This window comes from Salvelinus fontinalis, chromosome 39, assembly GCF_029448725.1.
Source record: "Salvelinus fontinalis isolate EN_2023a chromosome 39, ASM2944872v1, whole genome shotgun sequence".
Taxonomy (NCBI): Eukaryota; Metazoa; Chordata; class Actinopteri; order Salmoniformes; family Salmonidae; genus Salvelinus; species Salvelinus fontinalis.
This window is the reverse complement of record NC_074703.1, coordinates 19,356,470-19,376,996: the sequence shown is the minus strand read 5'-3', so window position 1 is coordinate 19,376,996 and position 20,527 is coordinate 19,356,470. Positions and strand designations below refer to the sequence as shown.

Sequence of the window (20,527 nt, the reverse complement as noted above, 5' to 3'; positions counted from 1 at the left end):
AAATGGTCACATGAAACATTTACATTTTAAAATCAGATTTTTATTAATGATAGCTAAAGATATATACTGTGTTCCTCAAATGTGAATAGACCTTCTTATTCCAAAGCTGCAGTGCAGTATTATAAAATGTATTAGGGTGAATCAAATTCACTAGCGTGCACATTGTGGCTGTTAGATAAGGGTATACTTGAATATTTTTTTTTAAAGTGACATAATACATTGTGAAAACATTCTTCAGTTCAACAAACCTTTCAGTTCATCTGAGTTAGTTTATCCAAAGTAAAATATTGAAATGTCAACAAAAACAGCTCTTCATCTTAGGCTAACAGTGGTATTGATCCAACCGTACAATATTACAAACTAACTTGGATGGGGATATTCTCTGTCAAAGCCAATCCAGAAAAATAGAACATCAAGTGGTACAGAAAAAAGTAGACTCGTCTGCCCCCCAGGGCTCTAGGTCTGGCAACGTGAGACGTGAAAGAGAGAGATACAGTATTGTCCAAATCTGAATGTTAACTGTCCCATGTAAGGTCAAGGTTCATCTTTGGTTTCCTTCTGGAGCTGACTCTGGTCCACAGGTTGCGTGCTGTCCGGGTGATGGTTGAGCCACGGGGGAGGCGCAGGCTCTTTAGTGGCTCTCTGATACAGGCCAGCACCCCTGGGTCTGAGCACCCCTGATTCTTCAAGTACTCATGGGAAATGTAGTTAATCCGCCTCAGCTGTTTGCTGTAGTAGTTCCTCAGGTCACAGAGCTCCTCCACTGCAGCCTCAGAGATGATGGAGACCTGGGAGGGCGAGTTGACCAATGCTGGCCTCCGGTGGTCAGAGTCTGTCACTGCACCTTCTGAAGGCGCTGGGACCGCAGTAGTACAGGGTTTCCTTCGCTTCTTTTGAGGGGTTGTTGATTTAGGTTTTGGATTTAGTTTTAATGGCGGTAGTGGGGATTCACTGTCATTAACTTTCTCTATAATATTGATCTCTACGTCTACTTCAATGGCAGTGGGCTGGGCAGCAGCAGTGTCATTCTGGTCGTACCCTGTTTGACATTCTGTCTGGTCATGGTCCTTGTCTTGTTTCCTGGCCAGATTCTGCTGCTCTTTATCCATCTTGATCAGTTTGTTGTGTCTGTGAGGGGGAGGGCTGCTGTCGTTGGGGGCAACGGGAGGAGGAGACTGGGAGGTCACCACCACCTCTTTAACTCCAGCAGCTAATTGGTCCTCCTATGGGAGACAACAGGAAGTGTCAGTGACCCCTGACTTTACTGAAGAACCAATCCTAAATCGAAGATGGTTGATTTGGGATTGGGCATGTTGTTATACAGAACCATGTTAGTGAACCCCAATGTTAGTGTGGCATGGCGCGAGTTAGTGAAAGCATGCTCCATAATGAATCTACAGCCATGTTTGTAGACATTGACAGGACATACACACAGGACTGAGTTAGGACACAAACCATGAAAGCTGTAACAATGGTTATGAGTGTTTACAGAAATACAGTACCAGTCAAAAGTTTGGACACACCTACTCATTCAAGGGTTTTTCTTTATTTTGACCATTTTCTACATTAATAGTGAAGTCAAACTATAAAATATCACATATGGAGTCATGTAGTAACCAAAAAATTGTTAAACAAATCAAATTATATTGGAGATTTTTCAAAGTAGCCACCCTTTGCCTTGATGACAGCTTTGCACACTCTTGGCATTTTCTCAGCCAGCTTCATGAGGAATGCTTTTTCAACAGTCTTGGACTGTGTTTTGTGTCATTGTCCTGTTGAAAAACAAATAAGCGCAACCCAGATGGGATGGCATATCGCTGCAGAATGCTGTGGTAGCCATGCTGGTTAAGTGTGCCTTGAATTCTAAATAAGTCACTGACGGTGTCACCAGCAAAGCACCATCACACCTCCTCCATGCTTCACGTGGGAAGCACACATGCAGAGATCATCCGTTCACCCACTCTGCGTCTCACAAAGACGTGGCGGATGGAATCAAAAATCTAAAATGTGGACTCATCAGACCAAAAGGACAGATTTCCACCGGTCTAATGTCCATTGCTCATTTTTCTTGGCCCAAGCAAGTCTTCTTCTTATTGGTGTCCTTTAGTAGTGGTTTCTTTGCAGCAAAGGCCTGATTTACGCAATCTCCTCTGAAAAGTTGATATGGAGATGTGTCTGTTACTTGAACTCTGAATCATTTATTTGGGCTCCAATCTGAGGTGCAGTTAACTCTACTGAACTTATCCTCTGCAGCAGAGCTAACTCTGGGTCTTTCTTGTGGCAGTCCTCATGAGAGCCAGTTTCATAATAGCGCTTGATGGTTTTTGCGACTGCACTTGAAAAAACTTTCAAAGTTCTTGACATTTTCCAGATTGACTGACCGTCATTAAGGAAAGAAATTCCACAGGCACACCTGTTAATTAAAATGCATTCCAGGTGACTACCTCATGAAGCTGGTTGAGAGAATGCCAAGAGTGTACAAAGCTGTCATCAAGGCAAAGGGTGGCTACTTTAAAGAATCTCATATTTGTTTAGCACTTTTTTGGTTACTACATGATTCCATATGTATTTCATAGTTTTGATGTCTTCACTATTATTCTACAATGTAAAAAAAAAAAAAAAAAAAAAAAAAAAACTGGAATAAGTAGGTAGGTCCAAACTTTTGAACGGTACTGTATGACATCATGCATATTCTATTATTTTATGAATAATTATGCATTCTGTAAGAATATCATTCAGGGCCCAACGTTACAGATTTGTCTTTAACCTGATTGACATACACATGGTTGCCCAGACAGTGTCATGCCATATATGCAGTGGGTTGAATAGAGAATCAGGGAACTGTACTTTTTCTTTGGTCTCTTCAGGGGGGCACTAGAGGTCTTTCTTGACTTTCTTGGTGACAGGGGAGTTTGCAGCATTGTCACCAGATCTCTTTCCTTTGGTCTTTACCTGGGACACTTTTACCTGTAGGTCATCAACAACAGCTTTAACCTATCTGTCTCTCACATACACACATTCAGTCACTCATTCACCTAAGCTAGGTGTGGGTAATAACGTAAGAGAAGGGTTTAAGAATTGACATGGGAGAACCAGAAACATGAATCATTCCCATATCAAGGTGTTAGGATTGATTGTGATCAGCCATTACCGGCACCTTGGTCACCTTTAGCAAATATCAACATGGATTAAATAAGTAGGCCTAGATCTCAGCAACACCCAAAACCACAGGTGTTGTACTACACTTGGAGCCCTGATATCGGCGCCTGTCTGGTACTACGCAACACTACATTGTTTAGAAAACCTATAGCATTAGAACTACAGTGATTTACAAATACAGTGATTAGGGATCTGTTTTGTTTATAGTAAGTGTGCTAATGACAATCAAGGGTGACAGTGGTAAGAATGATTCTACTCAATCTTTAAAATAATAATTAACATTGATAAAAGGGAAAACGCTCAGATTTTGTTGGTGATTGTATTATTCAATCAATCAAAATGCTGGGAAAAAAATCTAGATCCTTCATCCGCTGGCCTGAAAGAAAAAGAAACTGGCAACGTAGTTCACTTACCTGCAGGTAAGTAAACAAGTAAACAATAGGAGGTATACAGAGAAGACTAAACAGATTGAAAGGGCAGAGAGAAGATGGGGATTGAGAGTGAGAAAACAAGTTGAGTACAGGGAAATAATTACACGTTACACTGAAATATTTCAGTCAGAAGTGCAGAAGGAGAAATAGACAAAATGTGATAAGCAGAAAAGATGAGACATGATGTACTGTATGTATTTTCAGACAAAAGTGGCTTCCTATCCTTAGTCTGCACTGACTAGAAAAAAATGACAACCAAAAAAAGCTATTACCGGGTAGTCATTTATCATATCGATTCCGTGCAGATGGAGGCCACTTCAGTCTCTTGAGATGCACCCAAAAGGCTTCCTGTCTGAATGATTCCTGTACCATTTGCTGTGTAGTACTGACCGTGTTGGCGTCCAGGCCTGTCCTCCTCATCTTCATGGTGATGGAGTGACTCTGGTTCTTCAGCAGTGGTGCCTTACGACCCAGCTTCAGGTAGAAGTAGGTGGTGTACGGAGTGAAACTGAAGTCTTCACTGTGGAGAAGAGGGGGTTAAAGAGGGGATCAAACAAAGATCAACATTCTAAAAGCAACCAGCTGTGCATTAGTACAAGTCCATTGTGACCTCACAATTCTCTCCAGACGCCACTCTTTTGACAACCTTATTTGTCCTTAGTCAGTACCTGATGTAAGGATGTGTTCTTTAGAAAAGTACAGCCTGAAGTCAAAACAATTTTTGTCGCAAAAGTTTTTCCTATTGTGTGCTGAACGTTTCCTATTGTGTGCTGAACGTTTCCTATTGTGTGCTGAACCTAGGTCGTAGGCCTACCTGAGGTATCCCTGCAGCAGTAAGCATATTGAACTGGTAAAGGGTTTCAAGTGAAGTCAGTCAGTACCTGAGGTAGCCCTGCAGCAGTAGGCTTGTGATGATGGCCTCCACCTCCAGGCGAGACAGGGTGGTGGTCTGGATCATCTTCCTGCGTTTGGCCGGACCCTTCCCCATCCACGCCTCGGTCACCTTCAGGGGGGTCAGTTTCTCATCCAGAGAGCCCGCCAGCTCCACAATCTGGACCAGATCTTTAGCATGCTGCGTGATGTCCACTGTGATGTAGTCTGGATGGAAACATAGGCATCTTAGGTAATGAAGACAACATAAATGATGGCAGATCTTTCCATTCGATGGGAGTGTAACTCATATGCCCAATTCCAAATCTACTCCTACGGCCCTAGTACGCCATGTACGTTGGATTTGAAAAGTGGTATGTTCACTATATTGTATACATACCATTGCCATGGCGACAGACGTCACACATCTCGTTGCATCCTTCATCGTTCCAAACCTCATCAAAGTGAACAGCGATCACTGAGCGCCGACACCTTAACACAATAGAGATACTCACGTACTGTACTCTTGATCCTCACACAGATATCTAAACAACTGAAATTGTCAATGAGAGTGTTGTTATTGGTCCAGCTCAGTACCTGTCTACATTCTGACAGTAGTCGACCATGGTCAGCAGCTTCTGTTGGCCTACGTTCTCCATGACAACCATGGTGCTGATCCTGAAGATGTCGTTGAAGCCAAAGTACACAATGCAGTCAGCCGGCTTATCGTCTCTGCCTGGAGGAACGGAGAGAGAACCACGGTAAAGATAAGGGAAAATAAGTGAAGAGTTTTAAGAGGAAAAGAGTTTAAAAACAAACTGGCTACTCCCATTGCTGCGGTCGAAGTAGAAGCGCAATTGGGGAAAAAATATTTTAAATGTAGAATAGTATTTGTCATTTTCTGAGGTCAAGGTATCAGGTGTTGTTCCTAAATTATCACATTTTTGAGTGGGGAGAAAAGAGTTGTCTACCTGCTCGTCCGCTCTCCTGATAGTAGTTCTCTATGGACTTGCTGATGGTGTGATGGATGACAAATCTGACATCAGCCTTGTCGATCCCCATCCCGAACGCCACAGTAGCTACCACCACCTGGATCTTGTTGGTGGCCCATTTGCGATGAACCTGTGACTTGTCCTCTGGACTCATGTTAGCGTGGTATGGAGATGCATTGAGGCCTTTCTTCTGTAGGTCTGCTGACACCGTCTCTGCATCCTTCTGGGAAAACACGTACACTATCCCTGCCAAAAGCAGAAGCATAATACCTCAAAAGTCTGGATAATAAGCTGCTGATGGTTTCAAAAATGGGACAAACTGAATTTTGACCTATCCTTTGTTTTTCCTTTCAAAGTACCTGACTGGTCCTTATATCGCTCCTTGATCAGTGTGGAGATGTCACTGATTGAATCATCACTGTTCGAGTCTTTAAGGCGTACCTGAGAAACACAAAAACAGTACAGATCCTCAAATACTTCTGTGCAGAGATACAGCGGGAATCTAACAAGCATTCCCTTTAGTAACACAAGTGTGTGTATTTTTAAAGGTCAAAAGAACATCAACAGGTGTTTGCCAAGCAGGTGGCGGCCAGGTGTGTATAGTTGCCATGACGCCCACCTCGTAGTAGAGGTTGGTGCGGTTGAAGGAGGCGGTGAGTGTGATTGGCTCAGGGACACACAGGATCTTCTGACAGTCCTTTAGAACACTGCTGGTTGCCGTGGCCGTCAGCCCTAGCAACGGCACCTTTGGGAATTGCCTCTTCAGGATCCCCAGGAGCTTGTAGTCTGGCGGAAGAGGAAGGGTAGTTGGCTATCAGCCCGACACAAAGCTCACAGCATACACCTTAGAATGAAGCAATCTATTGGGCATGCATTCTAAGTGGTATTCATAGAGATACATTGAAGTGTTCTGTTTAATTATATGGTGATATCCTTGTTTGGCTATTGTAACGTAAAGCAGAGTTATTAGAATTCTACTTTGAGTGATTTGTTTGACTAGCCCTTTACCTTCCAAAACAAAGTAAGGAGTCTTAATAAAAAGTAAGTAGTCCATATACAGTAATGTTGCATGGTCTCTCACCAGGTCTGAAGTCATGTCCCCACTGGCTGCAGCAGTGCACCTCGTCCACAGCAATACGGCTAAGCCTGCCTGCATTGTAGGCCTTCTCCAGCCTCGACATCAGCAGCTTGCTCTTCGCGATCTTCTCCGGAGTCACATACAGCAGCTTGAAAGGCGCTTTGGTGTCCGTCATCTCAGCTAGGACCATTTTAGCATGCTCCTGAGGTGCGTAGCAGAAGTCAAATCAAACACGAATCCTACAGCTAGAATCCTAATCAATACCAGCAAAGTATCAACACTATGTAGAAAGTGTTTGTGTTGGTCATTACCTTACTGCTGGATGCGTTGAGAGAGACGGCTTCAACGTCGATGGACTTTAAGTACATGAGCTGATCCTCCATCAGAGAAACTAGAGGAGTTACTACCAGAGTGAAACCTGGCAGCACACAAACACACGTTAAAAACACTGCAGCTAGTAATGGCTGCAACCATCTGCGGTCAGGGCTCTAAAGTGCGACTAATTTAGTCACATATGTGACCAAATATTTTGCTGTGCGACCAGGTTTTATTTTTGTAGCACAGTGCGCCTTTTGAAACTTTGTTCAGTCATGTTACCTAATTGGCTAGCTAGATAACATCCTGGTAACTTTACCAGTATATCCAAACATTTGGGGGCACAGAAAGAAAAATGGACAGCTTTTTCAGGAGAGCAAAGAATGAATGACCGAGCTCCTGCATGTCATCACAAACCTGACGTTCTTAAAGATAGTATATCATTTTAAACGTAATGCATCTCAATAGGAAAATAGTGCTTTTACACAATGTAGAAACCTAATATTCCACAAAATACTTTGAAATTTCAATGACAGGTATTCGTATTAACATTTTAGCCTTTATAATAAACTCATGTCTTTACAGTGTTACATATTAGTTTCTAAGGCATAACATGTGGTTCAAAAGTAAGTCAAGTTCATATAGGTCCAATATAGGCTGTATCACAATTAACTTATTTTCTGGTGCTCCTAAATTTCATGTGGTGCTCCTTACTTTCTTAAATTGGGAGCACCAGAGCTACCAATGAAACATGTTAATTTAGAGCCATGTCTGCAGTACGTGTTTGCACAGCACACACAATTATTCAATGAACTGTAACATTAGTGTTTTCAGTATATGCACCGTGTGTGTGTGTGTGTGTGTGTGTGTGTGTGTGTGTGTGTGTGTGTGTGTGTGTGTGTGTGTGTGTGTGTGTGTGTGTAATGCATGTATGTTTGCATGCATTTTGTGTATGTGTGTGTGCGCGTTCTCCCCTTACCCTCAGAGCAGACTGCAGGTAGCTGATAGCAGAGGCTTTTCCCTCGTCCAGTCGGCATCACTAGGAAGAGGTCTTTACCAGACATACTAAGGTTGATGGCCTTCAGCTGGAGAGGACGGAACTTAGAGAGCTGGAACACGTCCTTCAGATTCTGCTCCAGCTTTGTTGACCACGAGAAATCTAGGTTTGGAAAGAAAATATTCAAGCATGTCAAAATACAGTACAGCAATATATTCAGCCTTCAAGATTGTAGACCACCTAATAAAATAGCACTTTAGACACAATCTACATATTTATTTTTGCTTTAAATTGAACTGCGCAATTCAGCTCCTGGAAAGATATATCTGATATGTTTACATCCAAAAAGATAGGCAGAGTTAAAATACATGTGTATTCGATTATTAGTTATTTAAAATATGTATTTGAGTATTTTCAAATAATGTGGCCCGAATCAACTACTTCTATTGGATGTATTTTAATTTCCTAAAATTAGCCTATGTACTATTTGAAAGTATTTTCAAATACTTTTTTCAAAATACCTGGGTTAAATGTATGGGAGTGTATTTGAGTCAGTGTATGAGCATTGGCAAATACATACCAATATTCAACTACTTGTCTTTTCAAATAAATAAAAATCTGAGTACTTCCTTAGAAATGTGAAAGTAATTGAGATATTTGAAATAGTATATGAACCCAGGTCTGGAACATATTACACACACAGCAGTGTGGTTGTGCTTCTCAATTCATTTAACAAACATTGTAGAATGATAGTGAATACATAAAAACTATGAAATAACACATATGGAGTCATGTACAGCCGTGGCCAAAAGTTTTGAGAATGACACAAATATTAATTTTAAAAGTTATATGATGGCAATTTGCATGTACTCCAGAATGTTATGAAGAGTGATCAGATGAATTGCAATTAATTCAATTAATCCTCTTTGCCATGCAAATGAACTGAATCCCCCCCCCCCCCTCTCAAAAATTCCACTGCATTTCAGCCCTGCCACAAAAGGACCAGCTGACATGTCAGTGATTCTCCCGTTAACTTCTTTGGGACTGGGGGGGCAGTATTGAGTAGCTTGGATAAAAAGGTGCCCAGAGTAAACTGCCTGCTACTCAGTCCTAAAAGCTAGAATATGCATATAATTAGTAGATTTGGATAGAAAACACTGAGGTTTCTAAAACCGTTTGAATGATGTCTGTGAGTATAACAGAATTCATATGGCAGGCAAAAACCTGAGAAAAAATCCAACCGGGAAGTGGGAAATCTGAGGTTTGTAGTTTTTTGTAGTCATTGCCTATTGAATATACAGTGTCTATGGGGTCATATTGCACTTCCTAAGGCTTCCACTAGATGTGAACAGTCTTTAGAACCTTGTTTGATGCTTCTACTGTGAAGGATGAGGGAATAAGATCTGATTGAGTCAGGAGTCTGGCATGAGCTGATCATGCACGCTCACGTGAGAGTTAGCTGCGTTCCAACACATTTCTACAGACAAAGGAATTCTCCGGGTTGAAACATTATTGAAGATTTATGTTAAAAACATCCTAAAGATTGATTCTATACTTCGTTTGACATGTTACTACGAACTGTAATATGACTTTTCGTCTTATCTTTCACCTGGACTTGCCCGCGCCTCGTGAACTTGCCCGCGCCTTGTGTACTAAACACGCGAACAAAAAGGAGGAATTTGGACATAAATTATGGACTTTATCGAACAAATCAAACATTTATTGTGGAACTGGGATTCCTGGGAGTGCATTCTGATGAAGATCATAAAAGGTAAGTGAATATTTATAATGCTATTTCTGACTTCTGTTGACTCCACAACATGGCGGATATCTGTATGGCTTGTTTTGTTGTCTGAGCGCTGTACTCAGATTATTGCATGGTGTGCTTTTTCGGTAAAGCTTTTTTGAAATCTGACACAGCGGTTGCATTAAGGAGAAGTGGATCTAAAATTCCATGCATAACACTTGTGTCTTTTAGCAATGTTTATTATGAGTATTTCTGTAAATTGATGTGGCTCTCTGCAAAATCACCGGATGTTTTGGAACTACTGAACATAATGTGTAAACTGAGATTTTTGGATATAAATATGAACTTTAACGAACAAAACATACATGTATTGTGTAACAAGAAGTCCTATGAGTGTCATCTGATGAAGATCATCAAAGGTTAGTGATTAATTTTATCTCTATTTCTGCTTTTTGTGACTCCTCTCTTTGGCTGGAAAAATGGCTGTGTTTTTCTGTGACTAGGTACTGACCTAACATAATCATTTGGTGTGCTTTCGTCGTAAAGCCTTTTTGAAATGGGACATTGTGGCTGGATTTACAACAAGTTTATCTTTAAAATGGTCTAAAATACTTGTTTGTTTGAGGAATTTTAATTATGGGATTTCTGTTGTTTTGAATTTGGCGCCCTGCAATTTCACTGGCTGTTGTTGAGGTGGGACGCTAGCGTCCCGAATATCCCAGAGAGGTTAACACAGGTGTGAGTGTTCACGAGGACAAGGCTGGAGATCACTGTCATGCTGATTGAGTTCGAATAACAGACTGGAAGCTTCAAAAGGAGGGTGGTGCTTGGAATAATTGTTCTTCCTCTGTCAGCCATTGTTACCTGCAAGGAAACACGTGCCGTCATCATTGCTTTGCACAAAAATGGCTTCACAGGCAAGGATATTGCTGCCAGTAAGATTGCACCTAAATCAACCATTTATCGGATCATCAAGAACTTCAAGGAGAGCGGTTCAATTCTTGTGAAGAAGGCTTAAGGGCGCCCAAGAAAGTCCAGTAAGTGCCAGGACCGTCTCCTAAAGTTGATTCAGCTGCGGGATCGGGGCACCACCAGTACAGAGCTTGCTCAGGAATGGCAGCAGGCAGGTGTGAGTGCATCTGCACGCACAGTGAGGCAAAGACTTTTCGAGGATGGCCTGGTGTCAAGAAGGGCAGCAAAGAAGCCACTTCTCTCCAGGAAAAACATCAGGAACAGACTGATATTCTGCAAAAGGTACAGGGATTGGACTGCTGAGGACTGGGGTAAAGTCATTTTCTCTGATGAATCCCCTTTCCGATTGTTTGGGGCATCTGGAAAAAAGCTTGTCCAACTTCATGTAATTGTCAATAAAAGCCTTTGACACTTATGAAATGCTTGTCATTATACTTCAGTGTAACATCGGACAAAAATATTTAAAGACACTGAAGCAGCAAACTTTGTGGAAATTAATATTTGTCATCCTCAAAACTTTTGGCCACGACTGTAGAAAACAAAAAAAGTGTTAAACAAATCAAAATATATTTTATATTTGAAATTCTTCAAAGTAGCCACCAATTGCCTTGATGACAGCTTTGCACACTATTGGCATTCTCTCAAACAGCTTCACCTGGACCGCTTTTCCAATAGTCTTGAAAGAGTTCCCACATATGCTGAGCACTTGTTGGCAGCTTTTCCTTCACTCTGCGTTCAAACTCATCCCAAACCATCTCAATTGGGTTGAAGTCGGGTAATTGTGGAGGCCAGGTCATCTGATGCAGCACTCCATCCCCACTCTCCTTCTTGGTCAAATAGCCCTTACACAGCCTGGAGGTGTGTTTTGGGTCATTTTCCTGTTGAAAAACAAATGACAGTCCCACTAAGCGCAAACCAGATGGGATGGCGTATCGCTACAGAATTCTGTGGTAGCCATGCTGGTTAAGTGTGCCTTGAATTCTAAATAAATCAGTGTCACCAGTAAAGCCCCATCACACCTCCTCCTCCAGGCTTCACAGTGGGAACCACACATGCAGAGATCATCCGTTCACCTACTCTGCGTCTCACAAAGATACGGCGGTTGAAACCAAAAACCTAGAATTTGGACTCATCAGACCAAAGGACAGATTTCCACCGATCTAATGTCCGTTGCTCGTGTTTCTTGGTCCAAGCAAGTCTTCTTATTAATGGTGTCCTTTAGTAGTGGTTTCTTTGCAGCAAATCGACCATGAAGGCCTGATTCATGCAGTCTCCTCTGAACAGATGATGTGTCTGTTATTTGAACTCTGTGAAGAATTTATTTGGGCTGCAATCTGAGGTACAGTTAACTCTACTGAATTTATCCTCTGCAGCAGAGGTAACTCTGGGTCTTCTTTTCCTATGGCAGTCCTCAGCCAGTTTTATCCTAGCGCTTGATGTTCTTTGCGACTGCACTTGAAGAAACTTTAAAAGTTCTTAATGTTCCTTATTGACTGACCTTCATATCTTAAAGTAATGATGGACTGTTGTTTCTCTTTGCTTATTTGAGCTGTTCTTGACATAATATGGACTTGGTCTTTTACCAAATATCTTCTGTTCACCTCCCCTACCTTGTCACAACACAACTGATTGGCTCAAACACATTAAGAAGAAAGGAAATTCCACAAGGCACACCTGTTAATTGAAATGCATTCCAGGTGACTACCTCATGAAGCTGGTTGAGAGAATGCCAAGTGTGTGAAAATCTGTCATCAAGGCAAAGGCTGGCTACTTTGAAGAATCTCAAATATAAAATATTTGATTTGTTTAACACTTTTTGTGGTTACTACATGATTCCATATATGTTATTTCATAGTTGTGATGTCTTCACTATTATTCTACAATGTAGAAAATAGTAAAAATAAAGAAAAACCCTGGAATGAGTAGGTGTGTCAACTTTTCACTGGTACTGTACACACACACGAACACACACACTATACAAAACATTAGGAACACCTGCTCTTTCCATGACATAGACTAGGGTTGTTAAGGTTAACTGTTAATCGGTTAGCTGAAAATACATTTGACCAGCATGCTTCTCCGTCTATAGGTTAATTAGCATAATTGTATTTTGTGGAATTAAATTGGCGCATGTGCATGTGTATTTTTATTAGTCGTCATGCATTTTATTTATCCCGCGCGCACAACATACACAACATTTTGAAGAGCGGAATAGCCTACCTCCTGTCAGACAACGCAAGAATAGCTACTCAAAAAGCCTGTAGGTTACTGGAGTGAAACCTGCTTTTGTAAGCCCAGTCATTGCGCAACAAATTGCGTGTACATTTTGGTGGCCACGATTAAAAAAGGAGCTATTTTTATTTCTCTTTCTCACCTCGTAAAGCGCGCCTCCCATTCGCCATTTGGATGCATAGGCTATATATAGCCTGCCAACCGTTGACTATCAGCGCGTCACACACCACTTTGTAATGTTTGCTTGAGGCAGTATAATTGTTTGAAACCTGAACGTTTTAAATTACTTTAAATAATGAGGCGTGTCTTACCTTACATCAAAGTAGCCTTGCAAAAATATCCATCCATAGAAACGTGGAGGTAATTATTTTATAATGACTTCCTCATGCCATTAACCAGGATTTCTCTCCTGTTCTATTGGTTTTCATATTAACTTTATTTCGTTGTCCAGAAGCCAAAGGCACAATCCTAGACATATTAGCAATCCATCATAGTAGTTGCTATTAGACGCTTTCTAAAGGAAAAGGTCACATATGGCACTGCTCGCATTAGGTGCGCACTTTAGAACTTTGTTTTCCCGCTAAATGCATTTGGGTAAAATGCTTTATTAGCTGTTTCATGACAGGAGTCGCATGTTCAATAATAGGTTATAGCCTTTTGACTGTAAGACGATAGCCTTGCCATTGTTGCATGTTTCCATTAAGCTCGTAATGAACAATGTTGGGTCCTTGTACAGTTGAAGTCGGAAGTTTACATGCACCTTAGCCAAATACATTTAAACTCAATTTTTCACAATTCCTGACATTTAATCCTTGTAAAAATTCCCTGTCCTAGGTCAGTTAGGTTCACCACTTTATTTGAAGAATGTGAAATGTCAGAATAATAGTAGAGAGTGATTTATTTCAGCTTTTATTTCTTTCATCACATTCCCAGTGGGTCAGAAGTTTACATACACTCAGTTAGTATTTGATAGCATTGCCTTTAAATTGTTTCACTTGGGTAAAACGCTTTGGGTAGCCTTCCACAAGCTTCCCACAATAAGTTGGGTGAATTTTGGCCCATTCCTCCTGACAGAGCTGGTGTAACTGAGTCGGGTTTGTAGGCCTCCTTGCTCGCACATGCTTGTTCAGTTATGCACACACATTTTCTAGAGGGTTGAGGTCAGGGCTTTGTGATGGCCACTCCAATACCTTGACTTTGTTGTCCTTAAGCCATTTTGCCACAACTTGGAAGTATGCTTGGGGTCAATGTCCATTTGGAAGACCCATTTGCGACCAAGCTTTAACTTCCTGGCTGATGTCTTGAGATGTTGCTTCAATATATCCACATAATTGTCCATCCTCATGATGACATCTATTTTGTGAAGAGCACCAGTCCCTCCTGCAGCAAAGCACCCCCACAACATGATGCTGCCACCCCCGTGTTTCATGGTTGGGATGGTGTTCTTTGGCTTGCAAGCCTCCCCCTTTTTCCTCCAAACATAACGATGGTCATTATGACCAAACACTTCTATTTTTGTTTCATCAGACCAGAGGACATTTCTCCAAAAAGTACGATCTTTGTCCACATGTGCAGTTGCAAACCGTAGTCGGGCTTTTTTATGGCGGTTTTGGAGCAGTGGCTTCTTCCTTGCTGAGCGGCCTTTCAGGTTATGTTGATATAGGACTGGTTTTACTGTGGATATAGATACTTTTGTAATTGTTTCCTCCAGCATCTTCACAAGGTCCTTTGCTGTTGTTGTGGGATTGATTTGCACTTTTCGCACCAAAGTATGTTAATCTCTAAGAGACAGAAGGCATCTCCTTCCTGAGTGGTATGGCGGCTGCGTGGTCCCATGGTGTTTATACTTGCGTACTATTGTTTGTACAGATGAACGTGGTATCTTCAGGCGTTTGGAAATTGCTCCCAAGGATGAATCAGACTTGTGGAAGTCTACAATTATTTTTCTGAGGTCTTGGCTGATTTCTTTTGATTTCCCCATGATGTCAAGCAGAGGCACTGAGTTTGAAGGTAGGCCTTGAAATACATCCACAGGTACATCTCCAATTGACTCAAATGATGTCAATTAGCCTATCAGAAGCTTCTAAAGCCATGACATCATTTTCTGGAATTTTCCAAGCTGTTTAAAGGAACAGTCAACTTAGTGTATGTACACTTCTGACCCATTGGAATTGTGATACAGTGAATTATAAGTGAAATAATCTGTCTGTAAACAATTGTTGGAAAAATTCCTTGTCATGCACAAAGTAGATGTCCTAACCGACTTGCCAAAACTATAGTTTGTTAACAAGAAATTTGTGGAGTGGTTGAAAAACGAGTTTAATGACTCCAACCTAAGAGGAAGAGGCGAAGCGAGAGGTTTCACTCTCGCCAAAATATGTTCAATGCATTTCTATGGGCTTATTTTGGACCTATGCTTATCACCTGCCTATATTGTATTATATTATAATCAGATCTCTGATAGTATTTTAAGTTGGTCACCAAAACATTTTTTGCCGTTGGTTGACCGGTTAATAAGGGTCAGTTAGATGGCAGCAAAATTGACCGAAGTTTGCATCCCTAACATAGACTGACCAGGTGAATACAGGTGAAAGCCATCATCCCTTATTGAGGTCAATTATTTAATCCACTTCAAATTAGAGTAAATGAAGGGGAGGAGACAGGTTAAAGAAGGATTTTTAAGCCCTGAGACAATTGAGACATCGATTGTGTATGTGCGCCATTCAGAGGTTGAATGGGCAAGACAAACTATTTAAGTGCCTCTGATCGGAGTATGATAGTAGATGCCAGGCGCACCGGTTTTGAGTGTGTCAAGAACTGCAACGCTGCTGGGTTTTTCACACTCAACAGTTTCCTGTGTGTATCAAGAAATGTCCACCACCCAAAGCACATCATGAAAACTTGACAAATGTGGGAAGCATGCCTGTGGGAAGCATGGAAGAGTCCATGCCCTGACAATTTGAGGCTGTTCTGCGGGCAAAGGGAAGTGCAACTCAATATTAGGAAGGTGTTCTTAATGTTTTGTACACTCCGGGTATATTGTACATATGTGCCACATCCTATACATTGTAGCCTCTACCGTACCATCCTTCTCATAGCGCAGCAGCTCCTGCTTGGTCATTGCAGGTCCAGAGGGCTGGGTGGAGTCACATGGCTCTTCCAGCCTGCCGAGCAGCTGTTTCTTCTTGGAGGTCAGGCTAGCCTGCTTCTTCAGCAGCTCAGCTATCTGCAGCTCCACCACCTCCAGCTTGGCCTCCACAGAGTCCAGCTCTGCCTGCACGTCTGGGGAGGAGAATATTAACAAAAAATAAAACCATCATTATTTGCTGTATTCAACGTGCTCTATGGTATCTACTACTTACGATGGAGCATTCATGTAACACACATGCCCCTCTGGTAGGGAGGAGAACATTAGGTTAATAACTATTTTATCTTTTAATTACTTTTTCCTGTAATCAAAGCTCTCTACGGTATCTAGGCCCTACATAGAAATAATCTAGAATATGCATTGAACACATATGCACAAAGACAATAGTACCATGAATCAGAAATTGAAAACAGCAAGCTCACTCCAAAGTTCTTCTCTTTTAAATGCTGTGCTAAATCCTTGTAGATAAACACATGTTGGCCAGGGCCTAATATAAATTATTATGATATCCATTTCAAAGTTTGGCACAATCTGCCCTGGTTAGCTTTCCTCTGGGACCAATCGCATGTAATCCTATACGAGGAGACTGTCAGGTCTGACACTTCCAAGTCACTAACGACCTGTGTTTCACAGGTAGGGCGCTAATGATGTCAGACACACATCAGTCTATTTCACAGTCAATGTTTCTCTATGGGTTTGGTACCATACTTTTAAGAAAGGGGAATAGAAATGTGAGATCACATTCACTTACCTTTGGTACTGTCCATTTCCAAGGCAAATCTACAACACAATCAACCACCTTGCAGACTTTAATCACTCTGTTGAATGAGGGGGGAAATGGCAGTGTTATGCAATGTAGCCTGCAAGATATAGTGCCTTCAGAAAGAATTCCTACCCCTTGTTTTTTTTACTGATTTTGTCGGGTTACAGGTAGCCAAAATGTAAAATGGATTAAACTGAGATTGTGTGTCACTGGCCTCTGCCCTAACAATAGGAGTCGTTGTCCCAAAGGTGGGAAGGCAGGCGACAAGTTTAGATCCAAAATAAGCCCATAGAAGCACATTGGCCTTATTTATGGACAGACTTAATCAAAAGTGAAACCTCTCGCTTCGTCTCTTCCTCTATGATTTACACACATACCAAGCCCCTCCCCCTTCCGCTCACTCCAACAAAGTTGAGAGATCACATCTTCCTCTCTGACAGGGGGTTTCAACTCACTATTTGCATTTGAGGTTTGGTCCAGCAGAATCGGTCATATGGACACCAAAACACATTGAGACATTATTTTACTGTAATAGATAAGTTAAAAAGTTTATCGTTAGAAAAGTTGTCTCAACTACTCAAACTGCGCGCAGAGCAGACTACTAAAACGAGAGTGTCAATGAACATGGCTTCTGGAAAATGAATGCTCAAGTTTGTCCATGCGGCCTTGAGGTACCACTTAACGCTAGCAGCATTTTAGCCAAAGGGCTGTTATTATACTAGCTGTCTAGTGTGTGATTTATAAATGTGCAATAAGAATAAAACACAATTAAATAAGTACTTGGCAACTCGTTCTTATTCTGAGAAATAAGGTAGGCCACTTGATTTCAACATCTGAACAAAGTGGGCATGCTTTTCAAACAGTTGGAGACAGACAGAAGGGTGTGGTCATAACAATTAAACTGTTCAACTTTGTTAGCTAGCAACTAGATCAAAGTTGTCTAAAGATTAGCTGGCTAATCACTAGCACGTGGGCTTGAGATATTGTTGATGAGACCTGTGTTAATTGTCTAGTGCCTAATGCCTACTACAAGAAGTTAGTCATTATCAGTGAATGTGCATTGTGCATGATACTAGTTAAATTTGTAACAAAAAAGGGCATTTTCATAGACATAAAAAAAAAGCCAGATCAGTGATTATTTAAAAAAATAATAACGCAGGTTATTAAAATATTTTTATAAAATAATGAAATTATTTGTGGGTTTTATGGTTGTGGAAGGCTTATATTTAGTCTAGATATAATTTCACAAGCCCTGAATTCATTAGATTATTCCTGACTGTTTGGAATGCAGTGTATTTGACCTTTAATAGTACAACAATGCTTATTTCGAGAAAACATTTTATATTTTTTACGAGAATCGCCCAGAAGTTTGAGAAGAAAAGAAATTGAGATATAAAATAGAGTTGAATGGTTTTGATAGGAAAAAACTGAGGATGGATCAACAACACTGAAGATAAATAAATTCCAAAACATCCATCCTGTTTGCAATAAGGCACAATAATGCCTTATGCATAAAATGTGGCAAAGAAATGAACTTTATGTCCTGAATACAAAGTGTTATGTTTGGGGCAAATTCAACACAACACATCACTGAGCACTCTCCATATTTTCAAGCACGGTGGTGGCTGAATGTTATGGGTATGCTTGTCGTCAGCAAGGACTAGGGGGTTTAAGATAAAAAAATTAACGGAATAGAGCTAAGCACAGGCAAAATCCTGCTTTCTAACTGACACTGGGAAACATTCACCTTTCAGCAAAACATTGACCTCAAACACAAGGACAAATCTACACTGGAGTTGCTTACTAAGACGACATTGAATGTTCCTGAGTGGCCTAGTCAGTTTTTACAAATTGGCTTGAAAATCTATGGCAAGAATTGAAAATGGCTGTCTACCAATGGCCAACAATCAACTTGACAGAACTTGAAGATATTTTAAAAATAATCATGTGGAAATATTGTACAATACAGGTGTACAACGCTCTAGAGACTTACCCAGAAAGATTTATCTGTAATCGCTGCCAAAGGTGAGTCTAATATGTATTGACTCAGTGGGTTGAATACTTTATTTATTTTTATTTTTTACAAATGTTAGAATTTTTCTTCCACTTTGACAAAAAAAATTACAATTAAAATCAATTTTAATCTCACCTTGTAAGACATTAAAATGTGGAAAAAGTCAAGGGGTGTGCATACTTTCTGAAAGCTCTGTAAATAACATGTACCGGTAAAACATTGCTTACACAATCTTTCACCCTCAACATTGGATATGTAAGGGATAATCAACGAGGAGCTATGCGTTCTATGGAAAATAATGAGATGGAAGGTGTGTTTCACGACATGCTAGCAGAGTAGAACTGCTAGTTTAGCTAATCAAACCAACCACTAGCTTGCCATTATGAAAATCATATTCAACAATGCCAATAATGTTTTCAATTAGACTATTGCTTTCAAAAGCAGCTCAAACATTAAACATGTAAAGAATGAACTATTGGCAATTAATTCTACAGTGCAATTATACTGTCCATTTTAAGGGAAATAATGCACGCTCTAGAATGCCCTTCAAGCCAATCAGAAACAACTATTCAACAATGCCATGGTATAATGTGCATTATAAACTGGGTGGTTCGAGCCCTGAATGCTGATTGGCTGAAAGCTGTGGTATATCAGACCATATACCATGTGTATGACAAAACATTTATCTGTACTGCTCTAATTACATTTGTAACCAGTTTATAATAGCAATAAGGCACCTCGGGGGTTTGTGATTTATGGCCAATATACCACGGCTAAGGGTTGTGTCCTAGCACTCCGCGTTACGTCGTGATTAAGAACAGCCCTTAGGTGGTATATTGGCCACATACCACTCCCTCGGGATTTATTTCTTAATTAACCAAGAATATATTATAAACTGAATGCATAAAATACACTTTGAATCTATCCATACACGAACAAGCTGTTTCCTTGAGCTTTTGGCAAGCAGGCCGGAATGTAAACATTTATTGTGTAAAGTAACGGACATGTGTGAACCGGGAAAGCCCCCACCCTTCCTCCATGTGGCTTTACCATTTTTCTTAACTTTTTCTTCACCACATTAGATTGCTAGCCAATGATTGTTAGATAAATAGATTGCCAATGATCAACCACCCTAGCAGTACGTTATGCAGCCTCCATCGGGAATAACAACCTGCTCCACCAAACAGCCTAATGTTAATGTTAGCCAACCTGTAGCTGACCAGCTAGCAAATTCTACTTCAACTTTTTGACAGCTACATATTTTGCTAGCCATTAATGATACTAACATGTGGAACGAAATTATGGAAAATGAGGGAAAGAGGATGTTGAAAGAACAAAGCAAAACTCACCATCAAAAATTTCCTCGCCTCACTTCTCGAGTTTGCACTGATTATTTGCGCTCCCTTTTTTCTTGACGGTTGCTAGACAGCTCGCGCGGGTGATTTTGTTGGGCAGACCAATCAGATTGCTGTTGTTTCACTTTCTCGGCGGTATGGGGTACATTCAACAAACCAACTGCAATCAATGCTGAATAAATGTTGTATTTTTATTTTACCTTTATTTTACAATACAATACAACCTGAAAACATTTTCCATCCGGAAAATTGACGTGTATGTAGGCAGGGAATATATTTTCAAACAAATCAAATCAAATTTTATTTGTCACATACACATGGTTAGCAGATGTTAATGCGAGTGTAGCGAAATGCTTGTGCTTCTAGTTCTGACAATGCAGTAATAACCAACGAGTAATCTAACCTAACAGTTCCACAACTACTACCTTATACACACAAGTGTAAAGGGATAAAG

At 40.7% G+C, this 20,527-nt stretch overlaps 1 protein-coding gene across 2 annotated transcripts; it reads right to left on the bottom strand.

The window, feature by feature from the left end:
* Nucleotides 1-18: 18 nt before the first annotated feature.
* LOC129838212 (ATP-dependent DNA helicase Q1-like) lies at nucleotides 19-20,175 on the bottom strand. Of its 2 annotated transcripts, XM_055904983.1 has the most exons (15): nucleotides 20,068-20,175; nucleotides 16,693-16,759; nucleotides 15,878-16,075; nucleotides 7,825-8,004; nucleotides 6,842-6,948; nucleotides 6,534-6,732; nucleotides 6,072-6,238; nucleotides 5,812-5,893; nucleotides 5,432-5,698; nucleotides 5,058-5,196; nucleotides 4,861-4,952; nucleotides 4,472-4,688; nucleotides 3,981-4,110; nucleotides 2,848-2,967; nucleotides 1,134-1,223 (listed from the first exon to the last, which is right to left on the bottom strand). In XM_055904983.1, the coding sequence occupies exons 2-14, from the start codon at nucleotides 16,706-16,708 to the stop codon at nucleotides 2,875-2,877; spliced, it is 1,887 nt and encodes a 628-aa protein (XP_055760958.1). In that variant the 5' UTR covers nucleotides 16,709-16,759; nucleotides 20,068-20,175; the 3' UTR covers nucleotides 1,134-1,223; nucleotides 2,848-2,874. The 2 variants fall into 2 exon arrangements, with proteins under 2 accessions (XP_055760959.1, XP_055760958.1); XM_055904984.1 differs by lacking the exon at nucleotides 2,848-2,967 and having other exon boundaries at nucleotides 19-1,223.
* Between the last annotated feature and the right edge of the window lie 352 nt (nucleotides 20,176-20,527).

Bases quoted from the DNA above. Each gene is read 5' to 3' on its own strand.
- LOC129838212 (XM_055904984.1), bottom strand. The intron at 6,949-7,824 runs GTAAGGGGAGAA...GTGTGCTGCCAG, and splicing joins ACCTGCAGTCTGCTCTGAGG to GTTTCACTCTGGTAGTAACT. The intron at 4,111-4,471 runs GTACTGACTGAC...TCTTCTCCACAG, and splicing joins CTGCTGCAGGGCTACCTCAG to TGAAGACTTCAGTTTCACTC.